The sequence below is a fragment of the Orussus abietinus genome, unplaced genomic scaffold, assembly GCF_000612105.2.
Source record: "Orussus abietinus isolate OABI.00-Male unplaced genomic scaffold, Oabi_2.0 scaffold8, whole genome shotgun sequence".
Classification (NCBI taxonomy): Eukaryota; Metazoa; Arthropoda; class Insecta; order Hymenoptera; family Orussidae; genus Orussus; species Orussus abietinus.
This window is the reverse complement of record NW_019395997.1, coordinates 1,652,511-1,673,627: the sequence shown is the minus strand read 5'-3', so window position 1 is coordinate 1,673,627 and position 21,117 is coordinate 1,652,511. Positions and strand designations below refer to the sequence as shown.

At 57.5% G+C, this 21,117-nt stretch overlaps 1 protein-coding gene across 2 annotated transcripts in view; it reads left to right on the top strand.

The window, feature by feature from the left end:
• Positions 1-21,117, top strand: part of LOC105699450 (neurogenic protein mastermind) — a 78,187-nt gene that overhangs the window by 20,066 nt on the left and 37,004 nt on the right. The window contains exon 3 of one of the 2 annotated variants that reach the window (XM_012424440.2): positions 10,038-10,091. The exons of the other annotated variant lie outside the window; for it this stretch is intronic. Within the exon in view, the coding sequence (XP_012279863.1) occupies positions 10,038-10,091 (54 nt within the window). The remainder of the gene's footprint in view (positions 1-10,037; positions 10,092-21,117) is intronic. 2 annotated transcript variants of the gene reach the window in all.

Below are 21,117 nucleotides of genomic sequence, written 5' to 3'. Positions count from 1 at the left end.
TGTCCCGAGACCTCTCCTTCTCCCGCTCGCTCCCGTCGAAGACGCGCGCCAATCGCTGCTGCAACTTTGCGCTCGTTTGCGCGGAACCGCCGCACGCGGCGGAAGGAGCAGCTCCTCTTCCCTCTCCTCCTTCCTCGGTGGCTCGCGGGACCCGAAGGAGCTAATTTTAACTCGCCGAATCCCCGGCGTCCTGCACTTCCGACCTAGCGGAAGTCGGTTCTGCAGGTGCGTCCTTCGGCGGGAGGTCGAGCTAGGGTTAAAATCGGATCTTTTCCACTTTTATATATGTATATTTTTTTTTTCCTTTTTTTTTCCCCCCTTCACATGGACGCCGGAAACGGGCCTCTGGATCGGAGCTGGCTCACGTGCCGCGTCGCCGTTGCGCAACGGCGTCACGTAATAACGACGAGCCGACCTTCTCCCGTGACTCGCGGTAACCCACCCACCTTCCCTCCCGACCTCGCCGGGGAACGTTCTAGAAAGCCGAGAGGCGTTTTCTCCATCCCGTCCGCCATGATCGTCCGAGTTTCCGTTAACCGTTGACTCCAACCTGGGTTTGGCCGCCGAGTTTCTTTCCTCCACCTCCTCCTCCTCCCCCTTCCGAAAGTTCGTATTGTAAATCTCTGAGGGGGAGGAAGAGGAGCGTCGGGCATTCCAGTGGCCCGTTTCCTCGCCAAGTGCATCGGTCGTTCGGGAATTTTCCTCCCTCGTGCCGCATCCGACGTTCGGCGTAGTCGTCTCGCGTCTCTCTATCTCTCTCCCTCTCTCTCCTTCTCTGACCCCTCCTCTCGACGCGCTGCAGCGGCCGCAGCGCCGCAACGACGGCGATAACTATAGAGCGAGCCTCGGTACCGCACATGTACAGGATAGTTTAGGTTAGCCACCTCCCAGCTATCTCGCACTCGGACGACTCCAGAGCACGGAGAAAGGACCGGGAAAGGTATCGGGCCTGCGACGTGGGCCCGATCTCTCTCTCTCCCCCCTTCAGGCGTCTCTTTCTAACCTCCGTACCGCTCTACTATGCCGGAAGTCGAACTTTCTCTCTGATTGTCGCTTCCTACAGTTTCGAGCTTCTCAGAGATTTTCCCCGAGCTTTTTTCCGCCTCTCGCCTTTATCACCCCCTTAACCCTTGGGCTACTAAGGCGCCCGACGTAAGGTCCAATATTGCCTGCACGGTCAGACGAATTTCGCCCATATGTCGAAATGGCTCCCTGTTCAAAGGGTTAAGGGGATGTGATAGTGGCATCCGAAAGCTCAATCGTACATAAAACCTTTCTGCTACCTGGGTGTCTCAAATCGTTTCATACTTTGAAACGTGTATACGGGAAATTTCATTTTTTTATCAATTATTTTTAAAATACCTATAAAGAAATTTGAAGGGAATTGAAATCTCATGAGTTTCAGGACCTTCCCTGTGGTCTCCCTGTTCACGTTGTAAAGTTTCAGACTATCCGGCAAACCGAGCTGGGAGAAAAGTTTTATGAAGGAAATCTCTTCGATGCCACTTTCACATCACCTTTAATCGTTCGAGGGGCCTTATTTATGCTTCACGCATAAGGCGTGAACTTGTCCTTTCCGTCGTCGCGGATGAATCAGCTTCCTGTGCGCGTTACAACCGCCGAGTGGTGCATATTGATACGCATATTACAAGTCGAGGGAAAAGAATGACCAGGAACGCGGTTGCAATCGCCGTTGCCACTCGGTCCTGCCGGCCCGTAATCTCGGATTTCATTTTACCCCGACCTTTTGCGCGCGTCCGTCGATCGGCGATTATTCGAGGGATGGCGCGAATCGGTCATTTCTTCCCGAGGCGTCGACTGCCCCGGGAATCCTTAGGCTCCGTGATCGATAGGGAACGAGCCTAGGCGAACCTCGGGGTCCACGTAGACGTGGATGGAATACCGACACACGGGGACTACGTCATGCAGGTGCACGTAGATGCATATGGTCGCGAAACTCGACGCGCGTCGCGACCTCGCGATTATGCAGCGCGCGGGGCCCACGCAAGCGCGCATGCGTCATCGCGCCAAATTCACTTTTTAATCGATCCCTTATACGACGATCGCGCTTCGAGGAGGGACCTCGGTGTCGTCGGCCTGGAATTATTTCTTTCCCGTGAATCTACGAATATAGATTAATTAAATTCAACGAATTTGCGAATTTACTCCGAAATGAGGTCTTGCAGGAAATTTTTGTTTCTCTTTTTTTTTTTTTTTTTTTTTTCCCCCAAGAGTTAAAGTCGACGTCGCCAAGGACGAACTTACCGATGATGTCGATCGCCTGGATATGTCGGAAACGATTAGAAATAGCCGGTGCATCTCCGGCCTCTGTCTTGGTTCGCCGGCGTTGCGGGGCTTCGAGGCGCGCATGCGCGCGCGCGCGCGCGAAAATACCGTTGCAGCCTTCGAGAGAGCCGCAATTATTTTATTTCACCGTGCCGAGCCAATGAACCCGGGGCCCCTGAGGAAATAGGCACGGTGCATGCCAAGTGCACCGATACTTTTACTCCTAGGCAGAGTCGCGGTTGTCCACGCGTTTGTACCTCCGCTCCGACGCGCCGCTCGATTTTTCCATCCGTCCGGTCGGCCGTTCCCCCTCTACGTCTCTCCCGGCTCGAGCTTATCCAAGTCGCCGATTATTTTGCATATCGATCTACTCGCGTATATCTGAACCTATCTTATCGAAGAGATGCCTGAAACCCGGAGTTTCGAATTATCTAGCACTTTTTCCTGTTTTCGCTCATCCGAAAACGCTTTTCCATCCGTCCGGTCGGCCGTTCCCCCTCTACGTCTCTCCCGGCTCGAGCTTATCCAAGTCGCCGATTATTTTGCATATCGATCTACTCGCGTATATCTGAACCTATCTTATCGAAGAGATGCCCGAAACCCGGAGTTTCGAATTATCTAGCACTTTTTCCTGTTTTCGCTCATCCGAAAACGCTTTTCCATCCGTCCGGTCGGCCGTTCCCTCTCTACGTCTCTCCCGGCTCGAGCTTATCCAAGTCGCCGATTATTTTGCATATCGATCTACTCGCGTATATCTGAACCTATCTTATCGAAGAGATGCCTGAAACCCGGAGTTTCGAATTATCTAGCACTTCTCCCTGTTTTCCCTTATCGAGACGCGTACTATTCTACTCCTCGGTGTACCTAGTGTCTCTGAATTTTTCTCATCGAGAGGAACAATTGCAACGTGGAGGGGCGAGTCGTTAAAAAAGTGAAAATGGTCTCCGGCCTCGAAATGAGCGGCGCGGCCTTCGCTGTCTGACCATTCCTCGACTTTACTCCTGGCGACCCGTTCCCCAGGCGTCGCGGCGCGGCGACGCGCCTCGTCGGGTCTTTCTCGTATTTCACCTCTTTCTTTACAGAAGGTACGGGGACTTTATGGTAATTGCGACCCTTTTGCCGATTTTTTATCCATCTTTGCATTTCAAGAGTAAGAGGCGGTCGGCGGGATAACGAGGAGTCTCTTCCAGGGATTTCCCGATTTCCCGGTAAAACGCGTTCCAGGTTTACTCGGTTTCCTTTGGTTTCTTGGTTTCTCCGGTTTTCTCGGCTTTCCTGCGGTTTTCGACCGACTCTTCCCTCTCCCGATCCGCGAATCGACGTCCTGGACACGCGAGGCCCCAGGAGTCGAACCCGCGTTTACGGATAATGACACTCGCTCTCGCGTTCAGGGATAATGACACGTAGAGTGGCGTGCGACCTGGAAGGAGAGGAAGAAGGGAGCAGAGGTTGAAACCCTCGACTTTGCACAACTCTGTTGCCCGCGGAGAAGCGAGCGAATCGCGAGGCGAATGCGATCGCGTGCACGGGAGAGAAGGATCGATGATTAGTATTCCCCGCGATGCCGGGCGCCATTTTAAAATCCGAGAGCTTCGTGAAATATCCCGGACAGGAGTATGTGAAATTTCTCGTTAGACGTGGCTAATACTTCTGGGCATTCGACTGTTGATCACACGAAAGAACGGCGGGCATTAGGAACGGAGAGAAAAAAAAGAAAAAAAAAAAAGAATTCAGAACCGTGCATCGCGCGAGATGGTGGACAAAGGTATATGGAATTTCTCATTAGGCGAAAATCATATTTCCGGGCTCTTAAGATTCCTCGACGCGAACTAGTGGGCGGCATTTGGAGAGAAAAGGGAAGAACGGAAGAGGCGAGGACGGGGCAGAAAGGAGAGACCGCACCCGCGCCTCCACCCCCGTGACGGCCGTGAAATACACTAAACTTGACGGATGCATTTTCATAATGCGACATTTTCATGAAGCCTCGCCTTTACCCACCCACCCACCCCCCGTGGGGGCCGCCAACCCTTCCACCGACCCTTGCTCGACGAGAGTGCCGGCTGCATCGTGGATAGATATTTCATGGGGTGTCCATGGTGCACCGAGGGGATGCACTTTGCGGGGATGCCGCGCCTGGAATTTTCTGACCTTTTCCGCGATTCCTCGGTACGAGTCCATGGATGAGATGTTAAGAGACAATCGACTGTCCGAAATATATTTCATGGGGTTGTCCATGGTATACCGAGGGGATGCACTTTGCGGGGATGCCGCGCCTCGAATTTTCCGACCTTTTCCGCAATCCCTCGGTACGAGTCCATGGTATACCGAGGGGATGCACTTTGCGGAGATGCCGCGCCTGGAATTTTCCGCGCTTTTCCGCAATTCCTCGGTACGAGTCCATGGATGAGATCGTGAGAGACAATCGACTGTCCGAAACCCCATGCGTGGATTCTCGCCGCCCGGGGCCGATTTTCCGAGGCTAACGCAGGCGATCCGCGTGCGGCTCGGCTGCGTAATCCGAGGGCGGCGCGGAACGCGCGTCGTGACGCGATAGGCGCCGCGGCGCAGCTGCAGGTAATCCGATAACGCAGGTGCAACGCACCGCGACGAGCGGCCTTGTTAATATTCCACGTAGCTGGATGTCGCGAAGAGGAGGCCGCGCCTCCTTTCGCAAATTTCCGCGTCCCTCCCCGTTGGGTCCACTTCCGGTTAGCGAGTTCGTTTGCAAAATACCCCGGAAGTCGTAATTCGGTGACTTGTGACCTGCGGAAAAAAAAAAAAAAAATGAAAAAACACCTGCCCCGTAAATTCCTCTTCTCAGTCGCTCTTATTTCCGGTCGAGCCTTGTTCCAAATGGCGTTCCCACCAAATAGGGTACGGATGAATTTCAATCTATCGGTATATTTGGACGATAAAGGGACACTCGAGGAGACGATCTCGCTCCGCTGCGTTTCCGTTGCACACTTTCCTCCGGGCCGCGCGTGAAAGCCCCGCAGAAGTCGGTCTCTATTCTCCACGTAGGAAACGCGAACGGCGCACGTACACGAACATCGCCGTCAAACGCGGTTAATACTTCGGTTAATATACCCGCCGAGGCCGAGAAACGGTGGCTCCGTTTATTTCCGGAAACCTCTCCAAGAAAGAGAGAGACTCCCCGTTGGTCCGGAGCCTCGATCGCCCGCGACGAGGAAACGTCCTCGACGGATCCCCAAAGTGCATCCACGGTCGGTCAAATGATTTCCGGATTTTTTCTCTTACCTTCACCTTTTTTTTTTTTTCATTTTACTTTTACCCTTACCTTTAAACCGCGTATAAAAAAAGGAGGGTAAACGAGACACCGGCCGAGATAATTAATCGATCGATTATCCCCTGGCACTTAATGGGGGAATTTCGCGCTCCCGGGTGGAGGATCCCGAGGGATATATTGATCGACGGGACCGTCGGTTGCAGTCGCCTCTCGCGAGTACTTCGATTTTTTTTTTTCATAACATTTTATGCACTTTTTCAATTTTTTTTCTTTTTTTTTTTTCGACGACCCCGAAATCGGCCGCCATCGCGAAACTCGACGTTTCGTCGTCGCGCGAAAGTGCGCCGAGAGAGTTGCGTGCCCCCAGTCGGCCGTGGAGCGTCGAAACGCGTGCGTACGTGCGTGCGGGCCCTCTCACCGTTGCGAAAGCGCGACGTTGCCCTCGGTTGCCCGTGGCGTTGCTGCGCCGTTGCCCATAGGCGTCTCAGGGGCGCGGCGCGCTCGTTTCGAGCCTAACCTCGGTTCTCGCGGTCGGACACAATCGAGCGGGTCCCCTCTCTCCCCCCTCTCTCTCTTGCTCCCCTCGTCGCTCTCTGCGTCTCTCTTTCTTTCGACGAGAGAAAAGAAAGTGACGGGTCGGCCCGTAAAACGTCCCGCCGTGGGTGACTAGCGCTCGGCTGAAGCCACGTCTCCACCCCGTTGTTCGGTCCACTAGAGTCCCGGGTATTTTATATAAAATATATATNATATTTGACATACAAAACATTTCTCAGCCTTAGAAATAACCGCTAATAATTGAAAAGGGGAAAGAAAAAAGAAAAATAGAAATCATCTCGGGGAAGGTTTTTCCCGGACGGTATTTCCATTTTCCTCCCTTTTTCACGTCGGTTTGATGATAAGCAACGCGGAATATCGGGACGCGGGGTTGACGGAAGAGGGCCTCTGCCTTCAATTTGGCGGAGTGCAGCGGAAACGGAGCGGCGCGTCGCGACGGTCGGCATCGTTTTTGGAGGTTATATCGACCACCGGCTGGCCGAAACGCGCGGATGGTCCGGCCGGGCCGGATGGAGAGGCGGATGATGGAGAATCCATGGAATCCATTTCGGGGATGGCGAGAGAGAGGGAGAGAGAGAGAGATCGTTCGACGCTCTCGGATATTTTCATACGCCGCGACGCAGGGGCGTCGCCCCACCGGTCGCGCCGGAAAAAGCCGGGCGAATTTTCCAAATGGGAAATCGCCGCGGAATTAATGGGGAATTAATATGGATATTGCCGGGAGCTAAACAATGCCGAGGCGGGAAGGAAGCCGAGATTTCCTGCCTCGATGCCCGCCATCGAGTGCCGCGTTTCAAAACGCCGAACGGAAGTCGGGCCGAGGGGGTTTTCCGCGTCTTGGGGGCGGGGGAGGAAAAGGGCGAGAGAAAGGGAGAAATCGCGAACCGACGAAAGGGCGAAACGGGACCGGGGATCGATCCTTGCGTCCTGAAATATTCAGGCTCTCGTCGAGGTACTACTTCGCCGTACAACCTCGGTGGCGAGGTGCTTCCCTCCATCTTGGAGCCTTTCGAAGGGATGTCACCCTCGCGAGCAACCCTTCCACCGAGACGAGTCCTTTGCCCTCCCCCTCGTGGCGACTGGAACCTCCGCAGCCGGCTGGAAAGCGCAAAGTCGATTTGTTTGTGTTCAAAGGGCTCGACTTTATTTCTATTTAAATCGGGAAAAGGCTATCCTGAGAAATAAAATCAGCTGACCGGAAGAAATGTACGTGCCTGCTTCTTATATAATTTTAAGAAAGAATTCACTCGGGAAGAAAAATCGACGGTGACTTGGGTCGAATTTTTGTTACCTCGATGTGACTTCTTTTTTTTTCTTTTCTTTTCTTTTCTAGTCCGCGATCGCAGGATTTCCTTGACTTCGTTGAGACGAGCAATTTTTCTGAGCGTCCAGTGTGCGGGGTTTCGGGAGATCCGCAGGAATTTGGTGACGTCGGGACGCCCGACGGAATTCCCTGCGCGAGAGAGCGCGTACGCGATATCCCCGTAAATATAATGGATGCAGTAATGAACCTCGCGCCGGGGATAAAGTGCGGGATTTATGAAGGCCCGCCGGTCGTTACGTAGCCGCGCTCGGAGGTCCTCGGGAGAGCTCGGGACTCTTCGGCGCGGCGCGGCGCTCCTCGGCCGCCCGCCGGCCGGTAAGGCTGGCGGCGACTCGCGCGACTGCACTACCGACGCGACCTCGCGAGGGTGCGGGACGCAGCCGATACCGCTGCCGATCGATCGGACCAACGGCCAGCTGGCATCAGCTGGGTGTTCCAGCTTGGTTATGTCGAATAACTGGCCGCTCCCATGATCGCCCGGCAACGCGCGCGGCGACCTAACCTCGAACCGGACCTTCGGAAGCGGTCTTTCCGCCCTAACCTTTAAATCGCGATGGTACGTTCTACCGGTCTATTAATAATCCAGGAGGCCGTTCAGCTTTCGGATCGATGAACCCTCGCCGGCAAATTAGGCGGCTTTCCTCGTTATTAGCGATGATTCGTCCGGATAGCGATCGCGATGGGACGCGACCGGGGAGATGATTACGCGATGATTGGAGTCATCGATGCCCACGCACCGGCCTCCATTGGGCGAGATCGTCGGTTAAGCACCGAGGGGTCTCGCGATAAGGCTCGGCTGGCCACCCTGACGGGTCGGGCTAACGAGGCGGGGCCGATGTGGACCCTGAACGCGAGTTCCACTTTCGGCAGCGCGCGGTATCTCGCTGGGAAATAACGGGAACGACGTCGTTCCATCCCTGCCCCTCCCGTCGCTCCTTCGCTCATAATTGTCCTTAATTCCGCCCCGAGTCCTTAGCCGAGCGATCGAGCGTTCCGGGCGACGGGTAATTGCACCTTGTCCAGTTGTCCTCCCGGATAATTGCCCCCGGCAAGGTGAGCGGACCGCTCGATTCGCCGCTCGAGGCCGTGATTTCGCTCGGTTCCACGGCTACGAAAACGGGTTATAATTAGAAATTGGCCACCAGCCCCCGAGTTTTTTTCCAGGCTCTCGGTACGGTTCCGAGCTCCCGCGACATTTTTCACCTCGGCCCGGTCCCCGTTGCACCCTGCTCGCCGTGGATCTCGGTTCTTTGGCCCGCGCCCACGCGTCGGTGGCAGCCGGGGAAAAGATGGCGCCTCGAGCGTCGGATTTTGCGTCAGCCTTCGGCATAATGGCACAATGGCGTTTCGCAAGAGGCCCCCCTCTCGCACCTCTTCTCGCTGGCGGCCATTATCCCGGATAACGATTATCCGGAGTCTCGGGACGCGTGACCAAGTTACCCGAGACTCGTTGGAAAGTCACACGCCACTTTCGGCGATCGACGCCGCCATCTTGGAACGCCGCTCTGCCTCGCCCTGCTCGGGATGACTCACGACCCATATAGATCACGACTAAATATACCATATATTACGCGCTCAGGCTGCGGATTTAATACTCTATAATCGCCTTGATCCTCTGCGCTACATCGGAAAGCCATGCCACCGCTCGAAATGCGTATCTTTCTCGGTAAAACCTCGCGCGGCACTTTCGACCGCTCCAAGCCACGGGCGCCGCCATCTTGGTTTCCCGTACCTCCGCGCTTGGAAACTATTCCTGGCCCGATTAATCGCTATAAAAACGTTATCCCGAAGGATTCTCGTCAATCTATAACCAGAGATTCGGAGAGATTCATTATTTAGACGGATCTGGCGGAAAAAAATCCCAGGAAACGCCTACGGGGGGACGTTTCGAGCGCCTGAAAGGCAACGCGGGAAAGTCTGGTGAAACGGAACGGCGTGTAGAAAATGTCCGTTTGGTTTCACTTGATTTCACTTTTAGTCGAATGGAAGGGACCCGGGGGTTTTGCGGGGCCCGCTAAACGGGCCGTAATTTCTCATTGTCTCCGGTACATTGTCTTCGGGGCCTTCCGTATTCCGGGCACGCTCTCCGCCGGCGATCGATCGGCCGATCGATCGATCGATCGCTCGGCGCCTCCGATTCCCTCTGGGGAAGGGGCCACGAGGCGGACAGGAAAGATGACCATTTCTTGCGGGGATTACGCACGTCGTCCATTCCATTCGCGTCACGCAGTGCGTGTCGCGAGGGACATCCTTTGACACGCTTCCCATTGTCAAAGGGCCCTCAAATCGGCGACCCCCCGCGAACTAAGACATCCACGAGTCCGATCGCAAGAAACGATACATCGCTACGATCCGCGGTCGTAATGGTAAATCGTCGCGGTCGCGACAAATCTCAAGGGATATTGGACAACGTCGCCGCGACTAAACGGTGAAATGGTAATTAGTAATTAGCGGTAATTCCGGCATTACCACGGCAGGAGCGACTGTGGCCCGCTTCCTGTTAAGCCCATTATCGGTTCCACGGAGAGAATTGAGGAATTGCGATTGGCAGGAAGGGGGCCGAAGTCGATCCTGTCATTCTACTAACTCTCGATGCTGACTTCTCGCGTCGTTTCTCTGTTCCAGGTAAGCCGCCTTTCCTTTGCCCAGATCCAGTCGCTGGGGCGCTCGCCGACCCTCGTAAGTCGTGCTCTTCGTTAATTCCCGACATTAATTTTAACATTTCACCGAGAGTTTCGCGGTGTCGACCTGCCAGGTCTAAGTACTCACCGGCGTGATCGCTGATAATTCGAGTGTCTTCATTCTCTTGGACTTAATTTTTCTGAACATTCATTTCGGGCGATTTCATTTTTCCGAATTTAATTTTAGGCGATTTCATGTTTCCGAATTTAATTTTAAGCGATTTCATGTTTCCGAATTTAATTTTAGGCGATTTCATTTTCCCGAGTTTCTTGAACGGCACGTGGAAGTGACAATCAGTCCACGTGATTTTTTAAGTTCATATAAAAAAATTCTCGCTAATTTCGGTGACTGAATTTTGCGGAATTTCTTGAACGACGGGCAAGGACGAGGTCCACGTAGTTTTCGGGGTTGAGGTCGGGGATCTCGTCACCTCTCGGGTCGACAACCCTAATCAACCGCCCCTCGAAGATAGGAGGTCAATGATGGGATCCGTCATCGACAAGCCAAGAGGATCCCCCTGTTGGCTCACCCGGCGCGATGTAAAGCAGTCAATGCCGTTCCGCAATCCGGCCGCAAAGTGGCCCCCTCGCCCTTCCCCGGGCCCTTTACCCTGGCAAAGCCTGGACTCGGTAATGCTCGGGTCCGGCAGAGCCATTTCGGCTACCGGGCGACACAGCCCGCACCCCTTCACGCACCCTGACACAGCCTGACGCACCCGACGAGCATCCCCGAGAAGGAACATCAAAGCTCCGGGAGTTCCCTTTCCTCGGTGAAAGGATTTCCCTGGGAAGGAAAGGGCTCGGATCGGCGTCCACGGGGGGAAAGTCGGTTTGCCTTGAAAGTCGGGAACCGGCATTCAAATACCGGGATCTGTCTCGATCGATGGAGTCCTTCCGACTCGAGATGGGAGGTTAGGGACCCCCTAGAGGGGAGCGACCCCTCTGGAAAGTTCGGAAATCGATCGATCGGGTCCCGGGTCGGGCTCGAAATCGGGTTATAAATTCACTTAGGGGCCGGAAACGGACCGCTACGTTCGCATAATTACTGCCGAGGGTTAGGGTAGCGTCGGGGCCCCGAAGGCGTCGATACGTCGGGGCACCGGTAGCGCGCTAGTCGGGGTTCGCTCTCGCGTCTCTCTCGCTCCCGCGCCGGCCCCCATGCGGCCCTCTCGCTCCCTCCCACTCGCTCCGGGCAGCCTCCTCTGGCGTATTTCGGATGGAGTATTGATTTCGTTTAAAAGCTTATGTAAACCCGCGTTACGTCCTACGACCTACGTCCTGCCTCGCCTTCGCCGGGGAGAGGGTGCCGAGGAGAGAGAAAAATCCCCAGGCCCCAGGGTCGCGGTTTAATTTTGGAAGACCCCCCGCGAGGATGTCGAAGAGTGCCGACGAGCGAACTCGGCGATCGCCTCTTCCGGGCCGTTTTCATCTCGTACCCTTTTCTGCACGTCTTGCAACGCCAAGACATACTTTTTGCCCGTCTGCGAGGTGAAGATAAATTTTTCTTGCACCTTTGCGAGACCGGACATATTTTTTCCTTATTTTTTTCGCACGTCTCGCAAGATCAGGTCGATTTTGCTCCGCGGCGAAGTCGACGTCGAAGTCGCGAGGACGATGGGCGACCCCCCAGGGTGAGGGTAACGGGGTATATTTTCACGCGGATTCCTCGAGGGGTGCGACGGTGGTAATAAGGGTCGGCTTAGCCGACAGATTGCCTTCTCATCCCCATGGCGAGGAACGGAGACTCCTTTTCCCCGGGTCTCCTCGACTTCCTTCGGGGTCCTTCCGCCCCTCGAGGGGTGCGCGATAAACCCCCACGAAAAATCCCAGCAAATACGAAACTCCTACCTCCCTTCTCCTTGTACTTGGCGCGAGACTCTACCGCGTTTTCCGATTCACCCCGAGCGAAGAGTCCGGAATGTCCGCCGCCCCTTCTCGAAATTTAAAACGCAACTCGTCAGTTGCCTTGCATCCCGTCACGTTTCAAGGAAACAACGGCGGCTCGCCCGCGGCGGCGGTGCGTTGGAAACGCAGCCTCCCCGCGGAAAGCTTCCCGGCCCGTCCGTTGCGTTTCCGCGTCCTACTAATATATGTGGCCACGCGTAATAACCGCGACGCACTCCGACGGGTTTGCCGGCAGGATACGTCGCGGATTGCGGACGCGGCCCGGAGGCGCTCGCCTAATTGCGCGGAAAGTAATTCGGGAAAAAGGTGGTCCCGGGTACGTAGTAATTCATAATCCCGGGGAAATAGCGCCGGGATAAATTCCGCAGGTGCGGACGGCCCTATCGGCGCGGATCTGCCGGTGACCACGATCAAGGCGAGTCCTGGGGTCGCCCGGTAGAATATGGTAATTCGGTGTTATCGCCGACTCTTTCCCCAAAAATCGACTCCTCGACGCGCCCGGAAGTCCTCCCTGTCGGGCGATAACGAGGCCCGTTTCCGATCCCTCCCGAGCCCCGGGGTCCATGAATCAGCGAGGGCCCGAAAGATTGGATCCCCGATAACGCGTGTTCGACACGCCGGGGGACACGTGTTCCCCCTTCCGTGCTCCTCCTCTGCCCCTCCTCCCGGGGCCGGTGCACCGGGCCTCGATTCGCGCACCTCACCTGGGACCGACTCGAGGAGGACGCGCGCCTGAAAAAAAAAAAAAAAAATGTCTGCACCTCCTGGCAATTCGACCCTCCTGATAAATATATCCTCCTACCGCAGGAATAATTACCCGCCGCAAAAAAGTCATTTGCAATCTCTTCGAACGTGGACATAATCCAGATTTCATTAGAAAAATAAGTGGTACCTAAATTACCGGATGAATTCCCAACGGTCAATTTTTTGCCCCGGTGATGCAATCCTTTCTTGTTCTCAGTACAATAAATATCCTGATAGAAATATTCCGGGTCCATTTTCGAGCGGTCCGCGTTTGATTTAAAGTAAATGTTCTTTCGACGGCCGTGAAAATCCATTCCGTGCGCGCCAGAGGAGACGATTGGCGCCCTCGAGTGCGCCGAGTGCAGCGCCGCGGCGATGCGACCGCACCGCTGCACCGCCGGCCGGCGAGTGCGGGGGGTGGCGGGCCAATCAGGGCCCCGCGGCGCCGCGGCCCCTCGAGTGGCCGAACGCGGCCGAGCGCGCCCGAGCGATCCTCGGCTCGGGGCGAACCTCGCGCGGATAATTAAACGGGCGTGACACGGCCGAAGTCAATTTACTCGAGTGGAGGCATCGGAGGGTTCAGAAGGAAGAGCGAGCGAGAGGGAGAGGTCGTCAGCGGCAGAGGGCGCATAGTCGGAGGGGGGAGGGGCGAGGAGCCCCCCGAGTTCTTACGCCACTGGGATCGATATCCCGGGAGGCCAAACAGTAAACAGCCGGTTGGTCAGGATAGCGTAGGTGGTGGGAGGCGGGAGTAGGTGGTCCAGGTAGGAGGGGTGTCGCGCGGGGTGGGGAAGTCACCCACCTACGACCCCCGACCTACCCCCGCCGCGACGCCGAGCGTCCACGGTGCGACCCCCTCCCTCGGGGGGATCGCCCCTTCGGAGATGGAGGATCCCGAAAGAAGGAGAGCAGGAAGGAAGGAAGGTCGCTCCCGAATGCGGCGCGACCGGAAATCGCGAATCCTGGGGGATGAGGGGGTGGCACTTTGATAAGGAACCGGCAAATGAGAGCCCTTTCGGGATCCTCTCTGGCAGCGAGAACTAAACCACCCCCTGATTTCTTCTCCCCTTTCCATTAGTTACCTGGCTGGAGTTAACTCGTAACGAAGTTTATTAAATCATTAATCCTTGGGGGTGGGGGGCAGGAGAGCATTCCTTGGGATATCTCCCCTGTTGCTTCCCCCTTGATGCGGGGGGACGGGGGGGCCCCTGCTTCCTCTTTACGCGGAGAAACAGAGAAGATGACGTTCGGCGCGAGTTAATTTCGCGAGAGAGGCTTCCACCCCCCTCGGCGAGTCGGCCGATAAATCAGGAAGGACTATTAACCGAATCGGGGAAACGCATCCCTTGGGAAATGCCGAGGAGTGGCGTATGGTGGTATGGATTTCTCCAGGAGTCGCGGAACGGGGAGAGGAGTCGGCTCCCCGAAATATATTCCCGCGCCGGCGGGCTCTCCCTGTTTACGGCCGCGTGCGCCGGCGAGATCATCGCTCCCCGTGCGGGAGCACCTTCTCCGCGGGTTTGCGCCCCACCTGGGGGAGATGGAGAAATATGTCCCGAACGAGATCTCCGCGGAACGTCCAGCCGCGCAACTTTTGTCCGGAGCGTTTTCTCGTCCGACTCCCCGTTTCACCTGAAACTCGCGATCCGCGACCGGCACCCCGGCGATGGTCGACCTCGCGAGCGCCATCATGGCCGCGGCGGAGGTCGCGCGTTTAACGAGCCTCGACCGTCCGATTTTACGAGGTAATCCGTATCGCGGGTTATTTGGGTCAAGCGTAGGCTCCGCAAGGGAGACGAAGGTCCTTCGGAAGGTCCTCGAATTCCTCCACGGTGCGCACCGAGCGTCGACGTAAGGTCAAAGGGTGGCTTCCAGAAGGACGAGGCTCGAGGGCGGTGGCCGTATAAATAATCCTAGGTGGTCGGAGGTAAAGGTGAAGGTAAAAAAAAAAGATGATCGCGCGCGCGTGCCGAGGGCGAGACTCTCTCTCGTGGCCGAAAACGAGCGGAACGCGCCGAGGGGGGGCGACCGGGGGAATAATAGACGGTCGGCGTCGACTTCGCGAAACGAATCGAGAAGACGCGGTTCTTCCGCGCCCCGCGGGTAAACACGCGGCTACGCCGCTGGCCGCGCAAAGGGAATGCGGCCCGCCGACAGGGGCGCTCAACTTCCGCGCCCTCCCCCTGAAAAGTCACCCCTCGCCGATTTTTTCCTTCAATTCGCAGGATTTGCGAGATAAGGAAGAACTCGGTCGCGATATCGAGGTCCCTCTTAACGGAATTCCGTGGCGAGGTCGCGCCCCATAGGTCGCACGAGGGGTCGGCGACCCTCGGCACGTCCGACCGCTCCGACGGTCGGGGGAAGAGTGCGGGCGCGCGCTCGGCCGAGGCGTCTCGTAACCCCCCGAGAGAGAGAGAGAGAGAGAGAGAGAGGAGTCGGGAGGAGTCGCTGCGAGTTAATATCTGGTAATCCGGTCTCTCCTCTCTTCGGCACTCTGGCCGCCCCTCCGCTGGCACCCCCTCCCCGTCGGCCGCCCTCTCGTGCGTTTTTATTACGCCTGTTCCATATTTTCAGCCTCGGTCGGCGCGCCGTCCGCGGCAGCACCGTCTCTCCCTCTCTCCGTCTCCCTCCCTCTCGCCGTAGCGGGCCGCGGGCCCTCTCACTCCCACTCGCGGCCGACTCCGACCCCGCTATCTCCACACCTCCGCTTAATAATACACACCCGCCACCCGGCGCTACAACGGCACACACCGGCACCGCCAGCAACATGGCATACCACTTTATTGATCTTCCCCCCCGACCTCCTCCGGCCTCCGCGGGAATTTCAACCCGAATTTTCCACCACTTTATGCAAACCTGCGCCGTACCCGCGCGGATTTACCGCGAGCGCCCCTTTCCCGGCACCTACGCGGCCCGATTCGGCGGGAATTCGGCGGATCGGGCCGCGGACTTTCCGCCCTTCGGAGGGAACCTTCTTTCCCTCTCGGATCTCGAGCATGCGCCGGGAGGAAGGGTGGCACACCGAACGCGTCGGGGTGCACCTAGGAGCCCTGCGGAATTTATTATCTCTGTCACCCTTATCATTTTTATCATCTTCCTTATCGGACTACCCTGGTAAGCGTCCTTTCGAGGACTCTTCTCTCGATAGCGAATCTCCTCTATTAATGGAGCTCTAGGCGCAAGTGCGACGCGCGTGTCGGAATCCGCGCGTTCTCGCTTTCTACGGAACGCGGCCCTCGAAGTCGGTTCCGCAGCCGCTCGTTCGGCCGGAAGTATAAACACGACGCGGGCGGAGGTACGCGGCCGTATATTAGCGGCGACGTGGTCTGGTTTCTGAGATCGCGGATGCCGCGTTTGCCGACCGCCGACGAGGGTAAACACTGTTGCTCGCCTCGACCCTTCCCCCACCCCCCACCCCTGGCCCCACTTTTCAGACACTCGACGCAATGATTCACGACGCGCGTCGGCTCCTCGGAGGACGGTGACGTCACCGCCGCGAGTCCTGGCAGCGATAGGCGCGTCGGGAGTCGCACCGAGCGCGGCGCGTCCGCGCGTCGAGCCTGGGAATAAACGAAGCGCGAAAAGACGTCGCGAGCTTGACGGTCGACGTCTAAAAAGGAGAATTTCTGAATTGTGCCCATAATTATGAAAGTGGTCTAAGTCAAAATTAAAAAAAAAAAAAATGAGTTTATCAGTTATTTCACGCCACATTATTTCAAACTAAATTAATTCAATGTAATTTCGAAAGAAAAAATATATGACTTAGACCACTTTCATAATTATGGGCACAATTCGCAGTATACTTAGCCATGAGGTGTATGGGATGTCGGGACAGAGGAGCTACGAAGGAATGATTTCTTTTTTTTTTCGCAATATTCCGGGCATCTAGACGAGGCTCGCGCGAGAAAGTCGAGTCGAGAGCCCGAAGAAGGTGGCGGCCGGGAAAGTGGAGCGCGCCGTTAGCGCCACGGCTCGACGCTGGTCTCCCGGTCGAGTTTTCTCGAAACCGACCCAACATCGATCCTGGATCGCGGATCGCGTCTCCTCGACGGATGTCCGAATTTTTCCGCGCCGTCCTGACGCGAGTAATCCCAGTTTACTTCCCGGGGGGCGGGAGGCTTTCGGCAAGTTCGGCCTTAACGAGCGTCCAGGCATTAAGGACCGGGCGTCGCGGCGGCCGGGGCCGCGCCTAATCCCCCGGAGCTTCGAAACTCCCTTATTACTAAGTAGGAAGTTCCGGGGACCGCCGGTTACGCGGCCACCTCGGTAATCACCGAGAGGAGGCGCCCCTTCTCGCGGCCGCCATCTTTATTTCTCGCGGACGTCACTTTTCCGTTTTCTTCTTTTCCTTTTTTTTTTTTTTTCGGAACCATCCCCTATCGAGGCGGAGAGCCGCGATTCCCTCCTGCCGTCCTGACGAAGCTCCCCACTCCGACTAATTAACACCCTCCCCGTCGCCACCCTTGGCGTCCGGGTGCCCCCTCCACGAGCCCCCGCCCCCACCCCGATTCACGCGTGCCTCGAGTGTTCGCGAGGGTCGTTTTGCCCCCCCTTGGTGCGGGGGAGACGGGACTCCGTCTTTCTGCCTTTTTATCCCCCGAGGTCCTCCGCTCGTTCCACGGCATCCTTCCCGACCCCTCGTCATTATTTTTCCGCTGCGTGGGAGTTGCAAAGCTTTCTCGGCTCGGCTTAAGGACTCGGTCCTTTCCTGCGTTTCTCTTTCCGAAAGCCCCCCTGGGCGCATCCTAGGGCTTCGCGAGAATCGCCGCGATTTCCGTCGGGCCGCGACTCTGGGAAAAAAGTGCCGCGGGAAATTCCGCTCCGTTCCTCTCTTCCTCGCACGGATGGAAGATACGCTTGTACGGATGTAAGATCGATGTGTGGGAGGGAATCTCGAAGAGGGAGAGGGCGAACTCGTTCCGGAGCGTTCCGCGTATCGGGAAAGCCGTCGCGGAAAATTCGGTCGATCCGAGTTTTCCCCCGGCCGTGGTTGGCGGGAAAACAAATATAGATGAAGGGCGCGGGTCGGGGGGCGAAGCCGCGGGTGTATGGAGAGGCCTCGAGAGGGTAAAAAGGAGAAAGAAGGAGCGAAATGCGAGTGATCTCGCAAATCAGCGAGAGAGCCCGCACATCGACCTCGTCTCTCGGGGCGCGGCGTCGCCCTCTCTCTCGCTCCCGCGGCCCGGCCCATCGCGGCGTCCTCGTCCCACGCATTGTGCCGGCCGCGCGGGGAGGAGGCCTCCTCCTTCGTCCGAGAGGCGCGAGCGACAGAGGCGAGAGAGACCGACGATACGACCGACGGCGCGTCCGAGAGAGACGACGACGTCGGCGGCGCATTTCGAAAATAGTACGCCCTAAAAATATGCACCCCGATTCCGAAGAGCGCCATTGCTCTCGGCCGGCGATAAAGAGGATTTTACTCTTTCTCCTTTTTCATTGTTTCTCGCTCCTCGGGCATTCTTTCGCGATGATGGGTCTTCGTCTTGCGAACGTGGCCAGACTTGGATTTTTTATGGGACCAAGACGGTGACTAAAACCTAGTTTCCTAGTCCGCGTCGATTCTAAGACACCGGTCGCACGTGGCGGGAGCGTTTGGGCCCCTGACCCCGCCGGACTTACCGATAAGGCCTCGGGGGCGATATCTCCTTTGGGTCGACTCTTTCTTCCATGAGTCAGCCCGTGACGGGCGTTACGTGGCCCACGACCGTGGGGCGCGACCGTAAGGCCCCCGCTCGTAAAGGGCGCAGATAAGAAACGGTTTTGAGGTTAATTGGCCGCGCGAGATTGCAGCTCTCCTTCCTCGGAAAAGTCGCTCCTCGAGGAGGCTCTCGTCGCGACGGCGTTATCGCGAGCCCCGATACCGCTTCGGCGAAGTCGCCCACTTCGCACTTTTCGCAGGCCATTCCTCGGAGCCTAGGAGAGGTATCGTTCCCCGGAATGGCGGAAAATCCTCGTCCGGGTGGAGATATTGGACATCTCCAAGGGCTTTGAATTCCGCGAGGTCTGTCCCGAGATATCGAGCGATTTAAGGGCGCCGCAGCGAGAGGACGGTCACCTGCGCGGGCGGCGCCGACTTTTACGACGGCTCGTTAGACTTTTAATTAAACTTGGCGTATCCTCGGCCGGCCCGCCGGGATCGCGACGAGAGCTTTCCTTCTCCCCGGCGGCGGGATGACTGCGGAAACTCCGGCGATCGACCGGGGGGGCATTTGTCCGCAAAGTTGGGTTAGAAATACCCACGACGCTGCCCGCTCTCCGGGGGAAACTCCCCTGGAATTCCCGTACCTCCGGGCAGAAAGTTCGATAATCCTCGCGTCCCTCTTATTCTCGCAAAAAGGTCCCACCGAAAGCGAAGGTAATCGAAAATCGCCGCCGCGATCGACTCGGCCAGTAGTAGAGGCCGCGTGCGGTCAGCCGCGAGCTCTCGGACCGACGCGCGGTATCGTCGATCGAGCTCTCCGCCGCCATCTTGGATTTCCCACCGCCGAGCGTTCTCTCTCCCTCTCGTCCACAGCTTCGTCATTCAAATGGATTTAAGTTGTTTTCCACGCGACGTATCTCCTGCGGTCGACCGCGCATCCTTCCCCGCTCTTCCAGGGGAGTTCTAAAAATGTCTTTCCGTTTGATATCTCCGATAAAAGGAGGCGCTCACCGGGAATTCATGGGAATCGTTCCCATTGAACACCTCCCGCCTACCGTCAAACCTTATCCTACGTCCTCACCAAAAACATAATAAGTATTCATTCCTAAGGAGAAACACGGCACCGAAATTGGGGTAATTAATAACGTTACGTCACTTTAAAAACAGCGGGAATTTATTCCGCAACCCAATACATGAAATATGTACGGCGCCGCCGGTTGAGCACCGTCGCAGATACGCAGCGAGTGCAAACAACGGTGCGACCGCGTGACCGCGTTGCGGAGGCCGCCGGGGCGAACCGCAAATTCCGCGCGGCCGAGTTTGAGAGTCCCTGGGAGTGGATATCCTCGCGATATCCGAGGTTGAGATCCCCCGGCTCGAGATTCGCCGTCCGATTTCCGCGCGCGGGTCCTTGAGGCGGCCGCGCGGGAGAACCGCTGTCCGACGCGCCGGATGCGTCGCCCGCAGTCGCCGGATCGCGACACACCGTGACGCTCGGCGGTGACGCAACGGCATCTCGGTGGTTGGCCGGAGAGAGCGCGACGATTCGAGGAATTACGACCGCGGTCGTTCCACGGTTCTCCTCCGGGCCTGAAACGCAACACCCACGCGGCTCCCCGCGAGTAAGCCGATAAGAGGTTAGGAAAGACGCGGCGGGACTCGCAACGGGACCGTAGACCGCGCTTAGGTAGTACGCGGTACCGCTCGGCGGAACGGGGTGGGCCGGGTCGGGCGTGCTCGGTGAGCGCGGCGCACTGCGCCGCGACGCCGCTCGCTGCGGTCGGATAACGTGGGCGGTCGCGGTGCCGGCCGAGTCGGGTCGGTTCGGGTCGACTCGGTCAGTGCCGGCCGACCTCTCGAGCGGGCGGCATCGCGGGCCGTCCGAGCCTGCGCGCGCAGCCGCGACCACGTGGCCCGCGCGCTATCTTCTCCCTCGAAACGCGCCAAAGATACCGCTACATTTGCAAAACGACCAGCGACGTACAAATCGATCGCCCCCCCCCCAGGGGTATTCCGCAAAGTCTCCTAAATTCGAGATTTTCAATCCAGAGAGTCAAAATCCGAGATTCTGAAAATCAGGTAGAAAGGAAGGCGAGGTGTCACCAATAGACCCCAGGGACCATAGTCGCCGTCGTGTCGTTGGAGAGAGCGGTCCTTCGTCCGGGCACGCGCAGTGCACCTGCCGGCGTGTAGCGGCACGCGCCGTGCCGTTCTCCCTCCCCTCCCCCCACCCGGTGCCGCCTCCCCTCGCGCGTGCCGCGCGCGCGGGCGGGAGTCAATCGCTCGCGGACTTGGACGGGGCGAGGAGCTCCTCCTCCTTCTCTGGCGGCGCGCGCGCGCGCGCCCCCTCGCCCTGCTCCCCTCCCGCGCGTGTCGCGCTCCTCTCCGGAGCGGGAGGAGCGCGCAGTACGCGACGAACGCTCGTCCCGGCGATCGCTCTTGGCCCCGCGCGCGATCCGCTGCCCTGAAGGAGGTCTACGGGCCATGCTGCCCCCCGGGACGGCTCCGCCCCCCCGCGCCACCTCGAGAGTCACCTGCAAGGCGAGGCGTCGCGACGCCCCCGAGTGATCGGCGCCGGGCTGCCCGGTGATGGAGCCTCTCGAAGATGTCCACCTCGAGGCACTTCGGAGATACTCGGGGTGAATCGCTGGGACTGACTTTACCTGGGGAAGGCTCCACGGTGTCTCGCTAGCGCCCCGGAAAGGGGGAGAGCTGCACGAGGAGACGCGCTCGC